A 15,783-nucleotide genomic window follows, 5' to 3' on the forward strand; every position below is an offset into this window, starting at 1 on the left:
GTGTTTTGGTTTCTGTTGGTCCTCAGAGGAATACCTACACACCGAAGTTGGGTGAAGAAGATTCGTTTCGCCCCTGGTAAAGGAAACCAAAAATTAATAGCAATGTACAATGATGGAGCTGAAGTGTGGGATTCTAAAGAGGTAAGCCCAGCTCCACATGGGTTCACTGCAAATGAAGCTGCTGGTCACAGGAACTATGTACTTGTTTTCCTTCCTTCTGATTTATAAATGGGTTTGTCAAGCTTCTTAGAGCAGTTTTCTTCCTTTAAAAATTTTTCTTTCATAGTATTTCTGTTCTAAAGGTGACAGCTCAACAGATTGTTAATGTTATCACCATCTCTGGGACCTTCAAAATGCAGTCTGCATGTGGAAGATAGATTGCCCACGACTGCTCAGTGTTAAACATGAACTGGACCTTCGCCACAGGCACTATCTTTCTTGCTCGTTTAGTCTGGAATGATAAACATCTTCCTTTTCTTTCTGAAAGTGACAACCAAATTCACTCTTGAAGGTTCAGATGGTGAGCAGTTTAAGAAGTGGAAGAAATGTAACCTTTCGGATATTGGACGTGGACTGGTGCACGTCAGATAAAGTGATCCTGGCTTCCGATGACGGGTGTATCAGGGTCCTGGAGATGTCCATGAAGTCCACGTGCTTTAGGATGGACGAGCAGGAGTTGACCGGTATGGAGTTCTAAGGGAAGGATGCTTGGAAGTGTCTTTATTTTGCATCAGCTGTTCTTTTCATGGGAGAGAGCTGCTTCTGTTTCATTTCATTCTTTCTAGGAATCTACGTTTAAGAATGTATATTAACTTAAAGCGTGAATGTTGATACTATTGAGATGCTAGACTCTGTAATTAGATGTCAGTCATTCCCCAAGGCTGATTTACTCAGTGCCCTTTCCTTGACCCCTGTCTGAGTGCTCTGTCAAAAGATCGAAGATGTTTACATGAATAAAAATGACTTCCTCAGACTTCAGGAGAGGTCATCAGAGGACACGGATCTAGTGATAAAGTGCTGCTGGTTTTTTAATAGTGAGTCTTGTGTCTTTTGCAACCATATATCATGGAAAAATAACTTGGGAAAGTATCATGAATTGTGATGCCTGTCTTATGACTTGTTAAATGGCCAGTCAAAACAGAATTAGATGATTGCTCTACCCTGCCCTTTTTTGTATGGTGGTTTTGAGATTTTTTTTTCTGAGAATGAAAGCTGTTTTAGTAAAAAGTAGCTATGAATCAGAAGTTTGTGAGTGCACTCATCAATCTATTTGAAAATGAGATGTCCCTACATTAAATTTTTTCCAGGCATACCTTTGTCATATACACTGGGCTATCTGATCTGTAAAAAAATGTCATAAGAGAATTGTTTAGTCATTTACAGAGTTTCATCATAGAAACTGTCGGCTCTGGGAATTGTCTGTACCTTCCCAGAGTCAGTCCTTGGCACATTCAGAGACAGTAGGGTTTTAAAAACCTGAGCCTTCATTGTTGCGTTTGTGCTTGAGGCACTACCGAGTCGCTGTGTGTTGACTGGGCTGCCTTTAACTTAGATTGAATGTGCTTTTGTTTGTGCCACTGCCCCACCCCTGCCACTGTATTTGGGAACCATCACTTCTTACTCTGGAATTGTGAGTGCTGTCTGGTGAGCTGCAGTTGAGCACTGCATCGCCACATCTGTCCTCAAGATCCCTGCCAGCTCTGCAGAAGTAGCAGAACCTCCCTCTAGGGAAGGACAAGCATAGATACTAACTTGAAACGTAAAGTTATTGAGGAAATTAAGGGAATTTCAAGAATGATTTTTTAATTTAATTTAATTTAGTTATTAGTTCTAGGTAAAGAAGTATGCAAATATAATCTAGATGTTTGAGAAGCTGTTCTTTGACCTTGATCTTAAAATTTGAGTCTAAAAGTCTCCAAAGCCAAGGTACTTGTTTTTAAGTTAAACTATTTATATAATTAATGAGAACCCATTGTTAGCTTAATGGGCTACCATGTTTAGTACCATGACTGTTTAATACCATGAATGAACAGGTGACTCTCAACCAGATTTTAGATTACATTTTTCTTTTAAAATTTTCCTTAAAAAAAAAAAAATCCTATCGACTCTCTAGTGGTGCAACCTCAGCCAAAAAGGGCAAGTTTTAAAATAATAATGGGGAAAGTCAATGAAATTGTGCGTATATTCCCCCAAATTGAACTTTAAACTCAGAACAACACTCAGTAAATGTTAAAGAATAGAGAGTGGTGAGAGTGTAAACATGGAGTTAGAATAAAGATTTCTGTGTGTTTGCTGCCAGATATGTGCTGATTTGAGCTTGGAAAAATATGTTTGATGTAATATATTTCTATTCTGAGGAATTAGAAATGTATTTTGGACCTTACTGATGTAGGATAATAAAATCATTTGAGGTCATATGCATTGATATAATATTTAGTATATTTGCTTCATTTCTCCTTTATGAAAAGTAGAGAAGATCATAATATGTTGATTCAAATCTGTTTTCTTAGGATAGCTTGGTCTTCTTCCTCCACCCCCACCCCTTATTTACATTTTTCTGACACTGCCTCTTCTCCCAGTAAAAGGGGAAGTCAGACAAATGTAGAAAATTGGAATCCCTGTTTTTAAGTTGGAGAATCCTTCTTACCTGCTGCCTAGATCAGGGGCATAAAATGGCATAAAATAATATTCTTTTTAGCAGTGTCTAAAAGGAATCCAGAACTATGAGACTTGTTTAATAACATTTCATATGATGCTGTTTCCAAGAACTTTCAGTACTGTCTCTGTGGGGTCAGAAACTCTTCACTCTAACTTTCTGCCTGACACTTAGCCCCTGTGTCTTAAGCAGTGATTACACTAATACACTCTCTGAGTTGCCACCACCAGACTTATACATCATTTTCTGCTGACTTCTCTGTGAACTGTCTACAGCGGAAACTTTATAGTTGTATACAATTCTACTTGTTAAAAGCAAAATCTGTGTTTTTGTCTAGAGCCTGTGTGGTGCCCATATCTCCTTGTTCCCAGGGCTGCTCTCGCCTTGAAAGCTTTCTTATTACATCAGCCTTGGAATGGACAATATTCTTTGGACATTTCTCATGTGTAAGTTTTTTTGCATTGTTGTTTTCCTTTCTTAATTGATTTAAGATTGAAGGACACTCCATAAAAATTAGTAGCTGGTCTCCAGGGCTTACAGGGATTGGAACCTTAACACTGAGTTAAAGCAGTGATGGCAGAGACCCTGAAAGAGCCACTGATCTGCCTCTTGTCTTTCCCACTCTGGAGACCTGGGCACAGCTGTGAGTACACATGGGTCTCTCAGGTGGCTTTGTGGTCCTCTTATGGTCTGAACCCTGGGCATGGCATACTGAGTGTGAAGAGGGCCAGTTGAGGCCAAGAGGAATTTGGGGACAAGATTCAGTTTAGTTCAGTCACTCCAGCCATGTCTGACTCTTTGTGACCCCATGAATTGCAGCACACCAGGCCTCCCTGTCCATCACCAACTCCTGGAGCTTAATCAAACTCATGTCCATTGAGTTGGTGATGCCATCCAACCATCTCATCCTCTGTCATCCCCTTCTCCTCCCGCCTTCAAGCTTTCCCAGCATCAGGGTCAGGGGACAAGATTAAATCTTTTTAAAAGCAGCATAAAGGAATCTACTTCAGAAGTGTTTTATGTTTTATAGCCTGCCTCCTTGCAAAAAATAGTCACAGAAACCATTACTGGTGGTTGTTAGTTAAACTCCACAAGTGTTATGGGACCTTTGCTGTGTGGAATGCACAGATAGGCATGGGTTGTGTGTGTGCTCAGTCACTTAGTCGTGTCTGACCCTTTGTGACCCCATGGACTGTAGCCCCCCAGGGTCCTCTGTCTGTGGAATTTTCTAGGCAAGCATACTGAAGTGGGTTGCCATTTCCTTCTCCAGAGGATCTTCCAGACCCAGGGATCAAACCCACATCTCCTGCACTGGCGAATGGATTCTTTGCCACTGAGCCACCAGTGAAGCCCTGGGTTAGGAGAATTAAAAAAATAAATGTGATGAGATGTTCTTTCTCCAAGAAGTATCTACTCAGAGAAATGAACGTTAAGTTTGCAGAGCAGAACTAGCAGAGTCCTATAGTCGTTGCTAAGTTCCTTAGTAAACAGCTCACTAATAAATTTTCTGGTTTCTTGAAAGCCAGAGAAACTTTCGGTGCTCATTTCTCAGTTTTGCCTCAATGAGATAAAAGCAGACATTAAAGATAATTGGTCGGTTCCTGAGTGGTCTGTTGCTTTAACCAAGGACTACAAAGAAGTTATTTCTGTATTAACACAACTTTTTTCCTGGTGAAGAAATAAATGGTGGTAAATAAAGAGAAGATTAACTCATTAAAAATCTTTTCTTGGTACAGTGATTATCCAGAAAATGAAGAAATAAAGAATCTCCTTCAAGAGCAGTTGAACTCATTGTCTAAGTAAGCACTCTGACTGTGTTTTATTAGAGAATAAGACTATGAAAAAGAAAAACATAATTATTTAGACTTTTAAAAATTAAGCTTTGTTTTGGAAAATATTAGTGGCTCACGGAGAGACCCTTCTCTTTACCTCGGTTTGTTTCCCTTTAGAGTCTTTGTTTTGTGGAAATAAGTTTCAGATTGCTGTGGCCTCATGTCAGGGCAGGAGAAGAAGCAGTGGGGTAAGCCGCCTTGTAGCCAGCCTGCCTCCAGCACAAATGCCCTGCAAAGCCTCACGTTAGAGAATGGATGTACACAGGGCAATTCTTGTGTGTCAGCTTCTCTCTGCTAAGATAGGTTCTCTGTGTCAGGTGCTGTGTGTGCACAATTCTAAGAAATTAATATGCTCCCTAGAGTCAAGAACATTTACAGATAGGTGCTGTGAATAACACTGGAAAGGAAGAAGGAGAATTTGACTCCACAAGGAGTTCTTGGGAAAACATATCTTGGCAATCTAAAATCCATCACATATATTTTAATACTTAATAAATTAATGCTAAAGGAATATTATATTGATGTTGAATTCTAAATAATTACTTTTTTCTCTTCTCTGTCCCAAGGTTAGCATTTATGTTTAAATGGAAAAGAATAGATTTAAAGACTATCTCCCCTTCTTCCTGATTTATAAATAGTCTATAATGGGCTATTGTAGAAATATCAATTTATGAAACACTATCCTTTCTTCCTTATATATTTTAATTTTTCAGTACTTTGAAGAATAAATTCTGAGTGCATCTTCTCTGAAGTATAGAGTGTTCCTGATGATCATTTAGTAAAATCATTTTATCAACAATGACCTTCTTATTCCTGTAGTTAGGTAGCTGTTCATATTTTTTAGAATGGGAGTTCAGCTGCTTCAAGAAGGTAAATCAGAATTAGAACCTTAAGCTGTGGTAGTTGATGGGTTCCACTTCTCCAAGCCTAGATACTGTCTAAACCCTGTAAGCTCTTGCAGTTTCAGGGCCGTGGCAAAGTGACTTCTTTTGTAGGTTCTTATCACATCTTTTGGGTAGAATTTTCCATTTTAAGAGTGTATTGATTTATCTCCTTTATTGTTGGATTCAAAAATTTTGTCTTGCCTCTGTCTGGATTCCTGCCTGCAGTGACATAAAGAAGCTCTTGCTCGATCCAGAGTTTACTCTCCTGCAGAGATGCCTGCTTGTTTCAAGGTAACACTATTTGAAGTGTTCTGTGTAAGAGACAGGGAATTTCAGGCTAACTCACTCCTTTCATCAAGAGTTGTCAGTTAAAACCAAACTCTTTGGAATTTTAGGAAATATATCAGTTCATCCTTTATAGTTGGCTTACAGATCGTTTTGAAAGTAGTATTACAAACAGGAAGAAGGAAAAGGCATGAGATCTAGGCCTTCTCTATTGAAAAGACTCCATTCTACAGATAGCTTTTTAAAATGTCAGCTACAAGGGGCATATCCTAAGTATACCCATAAGTTATATTTAGAAGTAATAACCTATGTATTCTTACTTAGAGTAGAGCCATCCCTTATAAGAAAGACATTTCCCTCCACTCCCCAGAGAATAAAGAGCATATTATTTCCACACCTTATCTAGTCAGTGATCCCATAGGAACTTCTTCCTTAACTGGTGCAAATTGAAAGATGTGCTGATGGCAAGCCAGGTAAATAATAGCAGGCTACAGCACCGCAGTGTGGCTCTTAACATAGAACAAAGGGAGGCTTGGGTCGGAAGGGGCCCCATGCAGTCAGGGCCCTGTGCTGTTTGAGACCCAGCAACAGGGCTGGAGACTCTTCCAGCTTCAGCTCTTCCACCAGCTGGCACGTTGGTCTCTCATGGGCCAGCACCATGCTCCCAGCACTTCAGGCTGCCCTTGGGGAGTCCCCGTCCAGGCCCCACGCTGCTGCGTGAGGTCAGTGGAGACTGGTCTCACCCTGGCCAGGCTTTACGGTGATGAATCGGAGCTGCACTTCTGGACTGTCGCCGCCCACTATCTGCACAGCCTGTCCCAGGAAAAGGCCGAGAGCACGCCAGTGGTTAAAGAAGCTGTTCCTCGGGACAGAGTGAACAACCCGCTAGATATATGTTACGACGTCCTCTGTGAAAACGCCTATTTTCAGGTATTATGTTTCATATATTAAAAACCTTTAAAGCTATGTCTTTCTTTGTAAGTATCTTAAAGTTGGGAAACTTTGTACTAAGTAAAGGTCCACATAACAGAAATGAGTCCCTTGGCACAGTCACATAAAAAAGGCCTGTTTCAGGACTTGAAAAGCTCATAAACGCTTACTGAGTTTTTAGTAGACATTAAAATTTTATTATTAACAGCCTTTTAATTTTGGGAGGGGGTCTTAAAAAATTTTAACTTGGTTCGTTTGAATTTTCTCATGTTATTAATTTTCTATAAATAACAAATATTTAATTTACTTGGTTTGAATTTGCTGTTCTATATATGTAAAGGTAGTTTCATAATTTGTTTAACCTCCAGTAGAGTACTGAATTACACATAGGGGTTTTTCTTCCAGCTCTACTAAAGTGCCAGTTTCTGTAAACAGGCAGACTTACGCACAGACTGTAGTACATTTCAACATTTTTTCCTTCTCAAATTCTTTTTAAATTGTTGGACTTCTTCTCTGACTCAGAAGTCAAAGTAATGTTTACTAATAGTTAAATAATTCAAAAGTTTTAAAATCCAGGCTCAGTTTTCTCTTTTTTTTTTTTCTGCTCTAGAAATTTCAGTTGGAAAGGGTTAATCTCCAAGAAGTAAAACGGTCAACTTATGATCATACAAGGAAATGTACAGACCAGCTGCTTCTCTTGGGTCAAGTATGTCAGTTTTTATAGCTCTTCTCATGTTTCAGGGAGTTGCTAGTTGAGTAGTATTTTTCAGCATCATTTATATCACATACAGTCACTGTGCACACACTATAGCATTTCCCTGAAAGCATAGGTGTAAATATATGCCTTCCCTCAAAATAAGGCCAACAGACGTTCTGAGAAAGCAAAAATACATGGTAAACCAACTTGTAATTTTGGCTTCCATAATGTCACATGATGGACAGGGAGGCCTAGCGTGCTACAATTCATGGGGTCACAAAGAGTCGGACACGACTGAGGGACTGACCTGAAATGAACTGAAGGTCACATGAGGCCTGCCTAGTTTTGTTTTGTTTTGGTTTGGTTTTGTCTCTGACTAGTACAGAGCTTAAATAAGTACCTGTGTAAACCGGTGTATCTGTGGTTTTACATTTGTCCTAAAGAAGCAGTGTTGCACTTTTGTTCAGCTTGTATACATGTAATCAATGTGTTTATGGATAATTTTTGACAATGAAAATCTTCTTTAAACTGAAAACTTCAGTGTTCCAATTATGAATCTTGAAAGGTTATGTTGGAGGAAAATGGCCTCATAACTAGAACTGTTTCCCTTATTAGACAGACAGAGCTGTGCAGTTGCTTTTGGAAACCAGCGCAGACAACCAGCATTATTACTGTGATTCACTGAAAGCCTGTCTGGTCACCACCGTCACCTCATCAGGCCCCTCCCAGAGCACCATCAAGCTCGTGGCAACTAATATGATCGCCAACGGAAAACTGGCAGGTGAGGCATGCTTTGGGGGTATATTTGTCAGTACTCTGAAAAATTGCATATATTTGTCAGTACTCTGAAAAATCAGACCCATTCCTAGGAAACTATTTGGTTATTAGAAATATTTCTTTTTGATATACCCTGGAGAAAAATAAATTATTGCTTGCAGTTTATATTATGAAAGTGTTAGTCACTCAGTTGTGTCCGATTCTTTGTGACCCCATGGACTATAGCTTGCCAGGCTCCTCTGTCCATGGAATTGTCCAGGCAAGGATACTGGAGTGGGTTACCATTCCCTTCTCTAGGGGATCTTCCTGATCCAGGGATCGAACCTGGGTCTCCTGCATTGCAGGCAGATTCTTTACCATCTGAGCCACCAGGGAAGCCCTCATATTATAAGATGACCACATAATTTAGTCATCTAGACCAGTGCATTTTTAAAGAGTAAAAAGGGTGTTCTTAATAATGGCTGAAATAATAGACATAGATTGGACAAACGTGGGTGCCCTAAACGTTAAAACCAGTGAGTGAGATAGTCTTGACTTGTTTGTTTTCTGGACTGTATTTGTATTGCCAACCCAGGTTACTTGAGTGATAACATTGTAAAACCCTATTTTAATACTTCATTTTAAAATTTAAGTCAGTCATGTCTCCAGTAGGTATAAAATGTCCAAGACCAGGTGAAGTCAAATGGTGGTTTTACCCTTCAGTGACTCGCCAGAGAGACAGCTCCAGCGTCACTCACGGGGCTGCTGTCTTATCTTCCAGAGGGCGTCCAGCTGCTCTGCCTGATAGACAAAGCTGCGGACGCCTGCCGCTACCTGCAGACCTACGGCGAGTGGAACCGGGCAGCGTGGCTTGCCAAAGTAGGTGATTCTAGTAGGCGCCTGGAACCTCGGGCGAGAAAGTTCAATCTTGAATTTTTGACTCATGATTTGGAGGTATTTTGGGGGGCTGCAAAGCGGCTTTACAAATATTTTCTTAGCAACTTTCATCTTCTTCTTTGCCTATAAATTACATTTCTTCTTACTGTAAAGTGGAGGTTGCATTGGTTAGCAATTAAGTGAAAGCAGCTGCCTCCTGTCCCTGCTGGGGTGTGAGTCCGGACTACATACAGCCCAGAGGTGGTCCCGGGCCCATTGATCCCGAGGTGTGGATCCCCGTCACCTCTGGTCACGGTGTTGCAGCAGCAGGGGCTGTGTTGCAAAGCAGAGATGAGCTCTGTTTCATGGTAATAGATCCCATTTCAGCTGAATTCTTTTTTCCTTCTGTGTAGTGCAGGGTGTCCTTTTTAACGTGGGCATCTTCCTCAGGTCCGCTTAAATTCTGAAGAGTGCGCTGATGTTTTGAAACGGTGGGTCGACCACCTTTGCTCCCCTCAAGTGAACCAGAAGTCCAAGGCCCTCCTGGTTCTCCTTTCCCTGGGCTGCTTTTCCAGCGTGGCTGAGACGCTTCACAGGTACGCCCACTGTCAGTGGCTGGTCAGAACCACCCAGGATTTATCACCGCTCAGGAGGCTCTGCCAGGAGGCTGGTAGTCCTTGATGTTGGGAGTGAAGGGAGAAGCATATACTTCAGGTTTCGTTTTTAGAAAAAAACCTAAAGGGAGTGGAACAGTCCATGCTTATTCATTCTTCTTTTGGTCTAGGAACTTTGCTACTTCTCTGCCAATGGGCTAGTCAAACCTAATAGTTACCTGTTTAAAAAGAATATTTAAAAAGAATTGAGGTCAATTTAGCTTTGAGTAGAACAACTGAGACAAAAGCAGAAAAGCAGTAGGAAGGGGGAAGAAAGTGTGGCAAGTTGGAGGTGTCCCCTCTGAGAACCTTGAAGGGTAATTAATGCTTATCACTTACCACAGGTAAGTGATTTATTTATTTATTTATTTTATTTATTTAAAACTAAGGGAAGTAGGTTGAGGCAGATATGACAGAAAGTTACTTGTGAAATCTGGACCTGGGTATGTGGATTTTTGTCCTGTCTCTATTTCAGTGATTTAACAAAAATTTTTATGAGTTAATAGAAAAGAGCAAAGGGTTGGGGCATGAGAATCCCCCTTCCTCTAAGCTGGGGCAGAGAACAGCGCTGGTGTGCCTCACACAGCCCTCGGGCTTCTGTGGAGAGTGTGTACACGTCCTTGTAAAGAAACGCTCCCTGGGATGGTCCTACCTCCAGATGATGAAAGTCACAGCTCCTGATGTGCTTTGTGTTCTATTGAGCAGCATGAGGTACTTCGACAGAGCGGCCTTGTTTGTGGAAGCTTGTCTCAAGTACGGAGCCATCGAAGTCAGCGAGGACACAGATATCCTTTACTGGGACGTGTTTGCTGAGGGGGAACCAGATGCCGTGAGTGGGTTTTAAGCATCCCCATTGGCTGTGCTGCATGGGAGGAAACTATTGTATGGAGGAAGATCCGTGTTCTGACTGCCCAGAGCCAGGAAAAAGGGGGAAACGGGGTGGGGGGGTGGGGGGTACAAATCAGAACGAAGGTTGTTGCCCCACTGGCATCAGCTGTGAGAGAAATGGAGAGCCAGGAAGGGCTGTGAAGTGGAGGGAGCCCAGACTTTGTAATGTTTTCTTCGAACTTACAAAGAAAGTAGAGGAGCTAGTATAGGAAAGCTATAGGAGGCTCTGCTGGAATAAATGCATACCAGAAGAGATTAAACAGAAAGACTGGCTGTCACCCACAGGGACGGGCTAACGTGGAACAAGACGCAGCGGCGCTTCAGAGAGACGTGTCACGGAGGCAGGTCACTGTGGCCCCGTGTGCCCAGGAGCGTTTCAGCTCCGCCACCCGTCACTTGAGTCACATGTTTTCCTTGGAAAAGAAGGAGCTTGAGAATCCTCCTCTCAGGTCCTTGTGTTTGCAGAGGCTTTGTTGTTCTCATTGCACTTTTTCTTGAATTGTTACGTTGTGGCCTCATATCTACATGTCATGTTTTTTAATTTTTCTGTATATATTTTTTAACATAAAATTGAACTCAGTGTCATGTACCTTGGCACTGGTGAAGCTAGCTCTGATTCAGTAGCTCTGTTTTGGATATCAGAACACAGTGGAACAGGGCTGTCTAACATCCCGAAAGTGAAAGTGAAAGTCACTCGGTCGTGTCTGACTCTTTGCAACCCCATGGACTGTAGCCTGCCAGGCTCCTCTGTCCATGGAATTCTCCAGGCGAGAGACTGGAGTGGGTTGCTATGGCCTCCTCCAGGGGATCTTCCCAACCCAGGGGTCGAACCCAGGGGTCGAACCCAGGTCTTTCTCATGGCAGGCAGATTCTTAACCGTCTGAGTCACTCAGTGAGGTTGGATCTGCCCCTTAAACGCCAACCTCTCAGATTTGCAAATAGCCCAAGGGTTTGCACGTGTATTTCTCTTCTGTCATCCTTCCCTCTCCACTCCTTAAGTGCATTTAGACCTTGGAGCATCTGAGGGGATGTTAGCTGGGTCTTGTAGGAGGTCGGGCTTTGGGCTCAGCTGGTGCCAGTGCAGGGACATTGCAGATTGAAAGCTCGCCTCCCTGCTCCCGCCCCCCAACCCCAGCAGCTGCCTTCCCTGAGAAGAGCCCCCAGTGCTCCTCCTGTGCTGCCCTCCCCTGGACACTCTCCAGAGCTGGACCTTGTTTCTGGCCTGTGGGAACCTGCTGGAGCCCTCTCTGCCCTTCTCTTCCTTAACTGCAGTTTACAGAAGCTCATCTCTGCTATATACGCAGATTATGCCCGAAGTTTAAAGAACCTCGGTTTTAAACAGGGAGCAGTTCTTTTTGCTTCAAAGGCTGGAGCAGCTGGCAGAGATTTATTGAACGAACTGGAATCCCCCAAGCAAGAACTGACTGACTGAAGAGGGGCCAGTCTCTGCGCCCCAGGGCACCCGGCCTCAAGAGCAGCAGCCGGGGTGTTGGTCTGGCTGTGGACAGTCACAGCCCGGACCCACGAGGGTGCCGTCCTCTCCAGGGCCCTCGTGGGCTGTTTTACCATGTATGCACAACCCTATATGAGCGTTTATGCTGTAAGAAGCCAGGACCTGCATCCATCTCAGAGGAAGACAGGCACACTTCAGATATTTAAAGTGTAACATTTTATACTTTGGAGACAGCTTTAAGAGTCCCTAGAAATACTTTTCATTTTTTTAAAACTTAAGATCCAAGCAATTGAATTGCTTTTCTCATGGACTAGATTTAAATATGTAGTAAACACAGTTTGTGAGAGCGAAATATGTACTGTGCCTGTGTGTATATACAGTCATTCCAGGTATAAACAGAGCAGAAACATTTAAACAGTCAAGGTGACTTACCACAGCATTCCTTGTTTTCTTACCTTGGAAACAGAGCTGTTCATATCTTGGTTTAGGCAGTTGCTGAATTTTGTAATTTCAAGTGCATAGGCTCTTAGAGAAATTCTAAGCTTTAGGTTTTGTCTGTGGAGTCTTGGATATTTGAGATTTTAGCTCCTGCTGTGATGTGTTACAGTAACCTCCTCTTTGAAGGCTCAGTGCTCTAATAATTTTCTGTCTTGGTGTTCTTCCAATGACTGAACTATATGAGATGTGACTTGTAAATTATTGCTAAAACTTTAAATGTGCGTAACTTACAAAAATGATAAATAAAAAGGGAATTAATCCCAGCCAGGCCTTGTGTCCTCTGAGCTGCTGTGCACCACATTGGGTGCTGTGCTGGCGCCTCAGGAGTTGGTTCAGCTGCCCACCCTCCAGCGCTGCTTTGTTGAATCCAGAACCGGCCTGTAGGAACTCAGGGCCGCGACACAAAGCAGGGTGGAACACCTGCCGCCAGGGTTCCTGGGTGGGCAAGGCTCAGCTTGTGGCTCTGAGAGGAGAGGAAATGGCCTTCCTGTCTTTCCCCTGGATGTCCAGGGTGACATCTGTACTAACACCCACTGGGAGGTGTTTTTAGATAGAGTTGTAGTCCCTGCCCTTAGATATCAACCCCCCTTGAACAAGGAACTGAGGTCCATGGAGAGGAAGGGCCTGTCCCAGGAATGCTTGTTCCCAGCCCAGTGCTTTTGCTAAATGTCCTAGAAGAAACCCAGAATCCATTCATTGGTCCTGTAACTGGTCACCTTCTTGCCTGCCCTTTGCCTGGGTAGGTTCCACCAAATTTTTAAAGGCCACAGGCAAACCCATCTATCTTTATATTGTTTAGTAGTAAAATGATTGTCAGGATGGACTTTATTAATTCAACCATCAACTAGCTAAGGGAGGAAAGAATGTTGGCCTTAGTAAGCACAGAGAAAGAAGTAGAAATTCCAGCAGAGGGCGTTTGAAAGCTCAGTGTGCTCGAGACTGGAGGCCAGCAGATAGGCGGTGGTCCTTTGCTGGATTGTGGGAGTGCGGGCAGGACCGGGCAGAGCAGCTCACCAGAGAGTCGCTCACTGTTACCTTTCCCTGTTCTGATGCTGATTGTTTCGCAGATGGTGACCAGCCCTGAGCCTCCCCGCACTCTTGCTTTAGGTTTTTCCATCACTTTGAAAGTGGGAGCAGGACATTTTGTTCTCCCAAAACCAATAGTGGAGCAGTGTCAATACCAGCCTCACGTCCCTCCCATGTGCACCGGATCAGAAGTTCTCTACAGAGTAGCCCTCACCTCCATAGAACGGTGCCTCTCTCGGCTCTTGATTGCCTGGAGATTCCATCTTGCATGAGGACAGTCTTAGGTGTCTGTGATTCCTGAGCTTGTGATCACCCAGAGTATTTCATTCTCCTCAGCAGCACTTTGCAATTGAAGTAACGTATTCAGGTACACACTGGCAGTTGTACTAGAAGAAAAGAATTCTGCAAGGTAAAAATAAATGACAGACAAGTGAAAATATTCTCTGAGCCAGTAGGGCTTTATTTCTTTGGAATCTTGCTTACAATTGATTTGACTGACTCAAAATGACTCATTCTCATTTTGTGAATGAAAGAAGTCCCTCAATTAAAATGTAAAGGCATTTTAAATTGGCTCTGCTGCTGCTGCCGCTAAGTCACTTCAGTCATGTCCAACTCTGTGCGACCCCAGAGACGGCAGCCCACCAGACTCCTCTCTCCCCGGGATTCTCCAGGCAAGAACACTGGAGTAGGTTGCCATTTCCTTCTCCAACGCATGAAAGTGAAAAGTGAAAATGAAGTTGCTCAGTTGTGTCCGACTCTTTGCAACCCCATGGACTGCAGCCTACCAGGCTCCTCCGTCCATGGGATTTTCCAGGCAAGAGTACTGGAGTGGGTTGTCATTGCCTTCTCCGTTAAATTAGCTCTATCAATACTTGAATGTGCTGGTGTTTTTAAGAAGAAAAGCTAAGGAGCTAGGCTTTAGGAATGCAGTTCTCCTGAGAACTACTGGAATCCAATTAGATGGGCAGGTCCAGTGGGCACTTGGATGAGCATATTGCCCCGCTGTCTTTCCTGTCCTTAAAGGTTGCATGTGTTTGCTCCGTCAGTCACATTAAGACCCACACAAAATAACACCATGAAAGTCCCACCTCTCTCCCACTGAGATTTTCTGTGACTGTGGCTTTCAGATGAGTCTCTGCAGGCATCTTGCTTCAGTATTTGGCTCTTTTACCTAAAAAGGCCAACTAACACTACTGACCCTCCTTATTTTTTTCCGGGACACTGAGAATTACGACTTAGTCAAGGTGAAAGTACCTGTTCCAAGTACAAGAGAAGGAATGATATTCTAGGTTCCATAGGTGATTTGGGTTTATTTTTAGCAAAGCCAAGTGCAATTAGGCAAGAAGGCTGTTAAAAACCCTGTGATGTACAGCTTCAGAAGGACTGAACAAATAGTTAAGAATTTAAGATGAGATAAAAGGATATTCTCCAGTCACTGCCTTAAAAATGTAGCTTGGACCAGTTTTCCCTTGTGTTTATGGCCTTTTTGAAACTGAAGTAGGGTGGGCTGGTGTGGGCAGACGGTGGGGGGCTGCACAGGAAGAGACCTCTCATCAAGACCCTCAAGGTGAAGGACTGCAAACTGCAACCTGCAGAGCTGACCCCACTCCTTGCCTGACTCGTGATAACAGTTTTACTGGAACAGCCATGCCCATTTGTTCCTTGCCCGTGGCTGCTTTCCTTGGACAGATTTGAGTGCTTGGGACAGAGACTGTATGTCCTAAAAAGCCTAAAATATTTCACTGTCTGGCCTTTTATAGGAAAAAGTTCACCCACTGCTACTCTAGGTCCATAATGCCAACTTGAGATGAAACTTCAGCGGCACCCAGTTGTCCCTGTGGGTGCAGATCAGTGGTCCTCCTCTGACTAGGTGTGAAAGTGTTAGTCACTCGGTCGTGTCCAGCTCTTTGCGATCTCACTGACTGTACCCTCTGTCCACAGAATTCTCCAGGCAAGAATACTGGAGTGGGTAGCTATGCCCTTCTCCAGGGGATCTTCCCAACCCAGGGATTGAACCCAGGTCTCCCGCACTGCAGGCAGATTCTTTATAGACACCAGGGAGGCCCTGATGCACTGTAACTTCACTCTTTTCAGAAGGGTGTTATTAGCATCATCCCAGGGCCTCCCTGATAGCTCGGTTGGTTAAGAATCCGCCTATAATGCAGGAGATCCTGGTTTGATTCCTGGGTTGGGAAGATCCCCCAGAGAAAGGATAGGCTACCCAATATTAGCCTATCTGGTTACCCCTATTAGCCAGAATACTGGATAGAATACTATCCAGTATTCTTGAGCTTCCCTTGTGGTTCAGCTGGTGAAGAGTCCGCCTGCAATGCGGGAGACCTGGGTTCA

The 15,783-nt window shown here is 43.3% G+C and overlaps 1 protein-coding gene across 9 annotated transcripts in view; it reads left to right on the plus strand.

The window, feature by feature from the left end:
- WDR11 (WD repeat domain 11) overlaps window positions 1-12,671 on the plus strand; it is a 54,810-nt gene extending 42,139 nt beyond the window's left edge. For 7 of the 9 annotated variants that reach the window (XM_069567816.1, XM_069567817.1, XM_069567825.1 and 4 more), the window contains 12 exons: window positions 27-141; window positions 512-683; window positions 2,994-3,102; window positions 4,393-4,455; window positions 5,598-5,663; window positions 6,410-6,587; window positions 7,198-7,293; window positions 7,900-8,065; window positions 8,822-8,919; window positions 9,367-9,512; window positions 10,275-10,398; window positions 10,743-12,671. In XM_069567816.1, the coding sequence (XP_069423917.1) occupies window positions 27-141; window positions 512-683; window positions 2,994-3,102; window positions 4,393-4,455; window positions 5,598-5,663; window positions 6,410-6,587; window positions 7,198-7,293; window positions 7,900-8,065; window positions 8,822-8,919; window positions 9,367-9,512; window positions 10,275-10,398; window positions 10,743-10,955 (1,546 nt within the window). In that variant the 3' untranslated portion in view covers window positions 10,956-12,671. The remainder of the gene's footprint in view (window positions 1-26; window positions 142-511; window positions 684-2,993; window positions 3,103-4,392; window positions 4,456-5,597; window positions 5,664-6,409; window positions 6,588-7,197; window positions 7,294-7,899; window positions 8,066-8,821; window positions 8,920-9,366; window positions 9,513-10,274; window positions 10,399-10,742) is intronic. The other 2 variants (XM_069567818.1, XM_069567819.1) reach the window with 1 other exon arrangement.
- Window positions 12,672-15,783: the final 3,112 nt, after the last annotated feature.

This window comes from Ovis canadensis, chromosome 22 (assembly GCF_042477335.2).
Source record: "Ovis canadensis isolate MfBH-ARS-UI-01 breed Bighorn chromosome 22, ARS-UI_OviCan_v2, whole genome shotgun sequence".
NCBI lineage: Eukaryota > Metazoa > Chordata > Mammalia > Artiodactyla > Bovidae > Ovis > Ovis canadensis.